Genomic DNA, 6000 nt, shown 5'->3' on the forward strand with positions numbered 1-6000 from the left:
CGAGGAGGGGCAGCGTGAGAGAGCCTCCACCGTGAGGAGGCCCCGGTGCCGTCTGACCGCCGCCGCCGTCGGAGCTCCCGCAAAAACCAGCAGCAGCCCTTACCCGCACCGGCCCAGCCCCACCACGTCCAGCCGCCTGGTGAGCGAGCCCCGCTGCTACCCGATTGTCGTCGCCCTCGGAGGTCCCGCGACAGGAAGAGGAGAGGACGGGAACGAGGAAAGGAGTGGGTGTCGCCACCGAAACCTCCATGCGCGCTCCGGGCGTCTGCCGCGGCCAGCACAGCCGCCGTTGCCGCTGACCAGTTCCGTTCCGTCCGCCGCCACCGTCGGGTCTCCCGCAGCCAGGAGGCGGCTGATTGGGAGGAAGCCAGGAGGTGTCGGGGTGGAGAGAGGGGGGCGTGGATTGGGGGAGGAGAGGACCAATCTCGATCTAGGGTTTTCACCGCTCAACACAAACGAATGAAACAAGCGACGTGAACGAGCGCTGATGGCTGCCTCCGACTGCTGGACCGCACACATAGATGGTCCCACATGTCATGGACCTGCTTGGAAGACAAAGGAGTGAGAAAGAAATTACCAGATCCGACGGCCAGAGTGAAAAGTGGGTGGGCAGTGTTACTGTAGCGGTGAAAACGGACGCACCAGATGCATTTGCCCCTCTCAGGTGCCTCCAATGAGCGGGTACTCTTAGAACATTTATAGGAGAAATTATGGTAACATTTTATCAAGTTCTCATCTCGTAAATGGTTAAAACTAATAATTATGCGTCTTGCCTCATAGTTCTATTTTTAGGATAAAAGTGAGTTAAAAATGCAGTGCATAATTTATCCAATTCCCGGGTATATATATGGGAAAATTATTATACCAAATGAGTGCATCTTTCCCTGATTTTGGATCATGAGTTTTATTTTCGGGATAAAAGTGAGTTACGAATGCGTTCCTTTAGCCGTTTGGTAGACGAAGGAGTAATCATTTAGCCGGCTAGAGGAAGGAGTAGTCATATGGCCGGCTAGGCTAGGAAGCTGTCCTCCTTTGTAAAACATTGAGCACCTCACACTTGTCAAATACAGACATCGCACCAGGACACATGGCTTTTACCGAGGTTTTATCCCAGTCCTGAACCTGTATAATCTTTGTGTGATTGAGGTAGTTAGCCCATCAGATCGTGGCCACATGCCCCTCCTACAAAGCATGAGACATAGCAACAAGAAGTGCTACCACTAGCCAAGTTCTAAGCCAGATCCTTCTCTCTGATTTGGTTGGGGATTTGGAGGAGCAGGGCGGCGGCTCGATCTAGTGATCCCTGATTTTTTTTTGGGTTTCAGTTGACTTGTGATTTTCTTTTGGCTAGACCGAGCTAGCTACCAGGGAGAATGTGTGCGGGTGGCCAACCCAGCTAAGGCGTCGCACGGTACGCCGACATGGAGATGAGGCGTGTGCGTGGGCCATCCTAGGAAAAGGCGTGCGAGAAAACAAAGTCCGCACATTGACAAGCAATTATAGAAGCCCGTCACTAACATATTTTCTCTTCTGGTCGGTCTCTTAAAAAAACACTAGTGACAGACTTTTTTTATGAGCCTGTCAATACTGTTATGTACTAGTGATAGGCTTATGTGTGTGCCCATCACTAGAATATTTACTAGTGACAGGCATAATTTTGCCTGTCACTTAACACCTGGCGGCTATAAGCTTTTCTGCATTAGTGGCTCCTTCCATGGGCCTTATTGTCCGCAAGATAGTTGATAGCATCCACGAGTCTGCACAGAGTGAAGAGAAACTCATTTGGCACGTGTGTAGGATCGAAGATTGTCTTCACCCGATTGTAATTTAGTATGGACTTGTTCAACAAATCAATGCCCTTCGGGGAATGATAAGCTTCAGAAGACATTCTGTTAGTTCAACCCACTAAGAAGGGAATGAACAAGTACAACAATTAAGCGGTGACATGGAACCTGACCATGAGGTGTGCCGAGAACTTGTAGGCATCCATCATTAAGGTCATGCTCTCATTGCAAATTGTCAGTCCTTGAACATTCCTAATCTTGCACACGAGCATCCACTTGTGTCTCAACCTCCTAAGGTGGTTGTAAACCTGAGTAGAGGTCACTCTAAGGCCTCTGAAGTCTAGAACATCATGGCATACACTATGGATGTGACGTTTTTTGAAGCCTCTGGAGTAGTCTACCCGGCTTGTGACATGCTCACAAACCCTATTCAGGATGAACTCCGACAGAGATGGTTCCTACACTATTGTAAATTTTGGAAGATACATAGCTGGATAAGGAATTGCATTGTGAGGCTGCATCTAAGATAGGTTAGGCTTGCACATCAGATCGGGACAATGCATAATGACTTACACAAAGAGCTACACATTAAGTATTAAACTACTATGGTAACAGAAGCATGCATCCTACAATCAATCTCTAGCAAGGAAGCACATACATGCTTCCACAAGGGCAATAAAATCAGGGACAAAGGTTCTTACAAGTTACAACCAAAGGAGTATGATTTAGACCAGAGGTCGGGGAAAAAGGGACGTCACCAGAACACGAGCGTTAACCGTTGGTGTGCTAGACGGAGAAGAATGTAGGACCACCGTTGGCCGTGCTAGACGAGGAAGAATGCATGATGACCAGCTACACCTTAACCATGGAAATGAAACCTTACATTGACCATCGACGGAGAAAAAGTGTTGCATGTAACCTAAATCAGTCAATCAGTACATATGTAGCATATCTAGGCACATCTATCATGCATATCTAATCTACACACATCTAGCATGCTTACACAGATGTAATTTATACATCCATGGTTAGAGCTTTCTTACATATAACGGAAGAGATTTCAACACTACACGGCTCGAGGAAGATGGAGACGGCACGCCACCGACGACTGACGATGTCCAAGCCGGTGAAGAAGCTTGCGCCATCGCCATAGATCTCGAAAGAGGAATAGCTCAAATGAGGGGGAATGGTGGATTTGTGATTCAGCAATGAGAGTGAAGCTAAACAGGATACCTATTTTAAACAGACGGTCACCCGAAATTCTCCGGCCACACTTTCGATGCACCGCGAGAGCTCGCGTCATATGGGTAACCAATCACGCCATATACGGCATGGGGTATGCAGGCAGATGAATTGGTCTCTGCACGCTGGATTCCAATCCAATCGGTGAAGGAGAAGTTTGGAATCATACACGTCCGTCGCGTGTCCTTGAGGACGTGCAGAGATTTTCATGACCTTGCCTGCGATGCAACGCAACGCGGTGCACGACTGCCGGCCAGAAGAGCTTTACGTGGGAATTGAACGACAAGCAGCAGCTAGCTGTCATCACTACGGCGTCAGTAGCGGGGCAGGGCACATGCCCATTTACGCCGCCACAGGGTGTCTAGGTGGGAGTTTTAACGCTAGCCCAACCAAACGAAATGGCCAACATTATGGCTAGCTAGAGTACTGTAGTCACAGATGCCATTTCAAGCATAACTAATTAAGCTTGTCCACAAAAGCATCGGCACGAAATGCTTTGGTTTGGCTTCCTCTTCCCGAAAGCAATTCCATCGCCAAAGGAAAAGAGCAAAGCAGAGCGCCAGTCTTTTCTTTCACCCACAGGAAAAGAACAATGTAGATTAAGCAAGCAAACACGCACGCATGCACTATTTTATTATTGCTAAAATCCTCGAATCTAAGCGGTAGATCGCAAAGCTGCACCATCAGATGGCCCTGCCATCAACTTTGCTACGACGTGGAGTAATCAACTCGATCGAAACCATGCAGCCGATCGGTTAATTAAGCAGGAGCTTACGTATTAGCTCCCGCGCGCGCTTCAGTTCGCCGACGCGAGCTGAAGGCTGAACTAGGACGACGCCGGCGAGCACGGCTGTGGCCGGAACCCGAGCCGCTCCTTGTCGAGGTCGTACTCGACGTGGTAGTTCTGCTGCTGGAAGCTCCCGAGGATGATGGCCGGCCCGCCCGCAGCAGGGGCACCTCCGTCTCCTGCGCTCGGGACGTCGGACACCACGGCGAGGCAGATGGCCTCGGGCGCGCTGCCGACGCCCCCAGCGGCCACGAAGTAGTTCTCGACGGGGAGCCGCATCTCGGCGCCGCCGTTGAAGCGGAGCGACAGCTCGGGGAGGTCCATGGTCTTGGCGCCCGGCCCCGCGGGCAGCGCGAAGCAGGGCCGCAGGCCGAGGGCGTCCTCCACGATCTTCGAGCGGTTGTACCTGCCGCCGACCGCGGCCACCATCGCCGCCGAAACCGGCTTGAACACGGTTGGGTCGAGGTATGTGAAGGTGGTGCCGGAGTCGATGATGGCGCCTCCGCCGCCGCCGTTGGTGCCGCCGGGGGCGAAGGCTCGCGGCGGGAGGCGCACGGGCTTCCCGCCCACCGCGAGGGAGGTCAGGGACAGGTAGTAGTACACGGAGTAGGGCGGGCGCGAGGCCGGGCTTTTCAGCAGGGGCACGTACTGCGTCGGCGTCTTGCCAGTGGTGGAGGAGGAGCCGAGGACGAGCTCGCCGCTGACGGCGTGGTCGTCGTCGAAGCGGCGGGAGAGGAGGCAGTAGGAGAAGGTGGTGAGCCCGAGCTGCGCGGGCACGGAGGGCGCGCCGCGGCCGAAGCCGGCGAGGCCGGTGGGCGGCTGGTGCACGGACGCGAGGCTGCAGCCGACGGCGAAGCCGCGCTTGGCGGCGCGGCCGGTGGCCGCGGAGCGCAGGGTGTCGGTGAGGAGGAGGCCCGAGGTGGAGCCGGAGCCGTAGACGACGAGGTAGGGCGGGCAGACGGTGCTGGCGGTGGCGTTGCAGGTGGCGGCGCCGGGCCTGCATGGCTGGGCGGGGGAGGCGGAGCAGGTGGCGAGGTGGGGCTTGGAGTGGATCCAGAGGCAGGCGGGGCTGCGGCAGGAGACGAGGCGGGCGGTGGAGGAGTTCTTGGGGTGGTAGATGGGGGAGGCGGCGGAGGAGCAGTTGAGGCACTTGTAGGAGGAGGTGCAGGGGAGCCAGGTGAGGTGGCTGCCGGTGTCGAGGAGGACTGGGAGCGGCTGCGGCGGCGTGCCGAGGGAGAGGGAGAAGGCGTAGCCGCCGTAGGAGTGCGGGTACAGCGCTGTGCGCACGGGGGAGCCCGAGGGTTGCGGGTGGTGGTGGCCGGTTCGGAGGTGGGTGGCGCGCGCGAGGGAGGCCTGCGCGAGGCGGGAGAGCGGGTGGTGGTGCGCGGCCGTGGCGGCGGCCGGGAGGTGGCGGTAGAGCGGGATCTTGGTGGTGGTCGGTGCTGCGGTGGAGAGGAGGGGCAGGAGGAGGAGGAGCAAGCAGGGGAGTGGCGACGGCATCGGCATGGCGGTGATTGGCATGCGGATGAGTGAGGGGTTTGCGCGGGTTTTAAACGCGTTTTGCGTCGTGTGAGTATTTGTGCCTTGCGTGGGGTTGGAGGAGGAGATGAGTGTGAGTGTGTGGGGTCGAGGTCCAGGCCGCTATGATGGATGGATCAAACATGAGAGGGTGGTCACGGGCGCGCGCGGTGCGGACGGGACTTGGGAGTCAATAGAGGCGCTGTGCGAAATCACGTGCAGGAAGCGGTCGGCACCGTCGTCGCGTGTAGGTAGTAGGACGAGTGCGGACTTTCATAGCTCGGCCTACATGGATCTCGTTTTTTGAGCGATTCTAAAATGACGTTCTAAAGTTTGGAAAATTCCGGAACAAAGATTCAGTTGTGTACTCCCTCTGATGCGATGTACAGTAAGGTTTGGAGTCTTAGTTTAAATTTGTACTGCTATCTTAGTAAAAACCGGACACTATATGGCATTATCTATGCTTTCAAAATCTTATGCAAAAGTTGACGAGTAGCCTTGGAGCAGACAAATCCAAGGAGACAGAGGGAGATGGAATAGGCAAAGAAGAGAGGGTTAGGGAGGGGGCTGTGGTGGCACCCCGTGTTTCCCATCTCCATCAGACATCCACAAACGTAGACCCTAATTTCATCCACTGGGAAAAAATAAATTGGATATTTGGTCTACTTT

General features: G+C 54.6%; 1 protein-coding gene across 1 annotated transcript; it reads right to left on the reverse strand.

The window, feature by feature from the left end:
* Nucleotides 1–3852: 3852 nt before the first annotated feature.
* LOC124687714 (probable aspartyl protease At4g16563) lies at nt 3853–5334 on the reverse strand. Its single transcript, XM_047221467.1, has one exon. The coding sequence runs from the start codon at nt 5332–5334 to the stop codon at nt 3853–3855; it is 1482 nt and encodes a 493-aa protein (XP_047077423.1).
* Between the last annotated feature and the right edge of the window lie 666 nt (nt 5335–6000).

This window comes from Lolium rigidum, chromosome 2 (genome assembly GCF_022539505.1).
Source record: "Lolium rigidum isolate FL_2022 chromosome 2, APGP_CSIRO_Lrig_0.1, whole genome shotgun sequence".
Classification (NCBI taxonomy): domain Eukaryota; kingdom Viridiplantae; phylum Streptophyta; class Magnoliopsida; order Poales; family Poaceae; genus Lolium; species Lolium rigidum.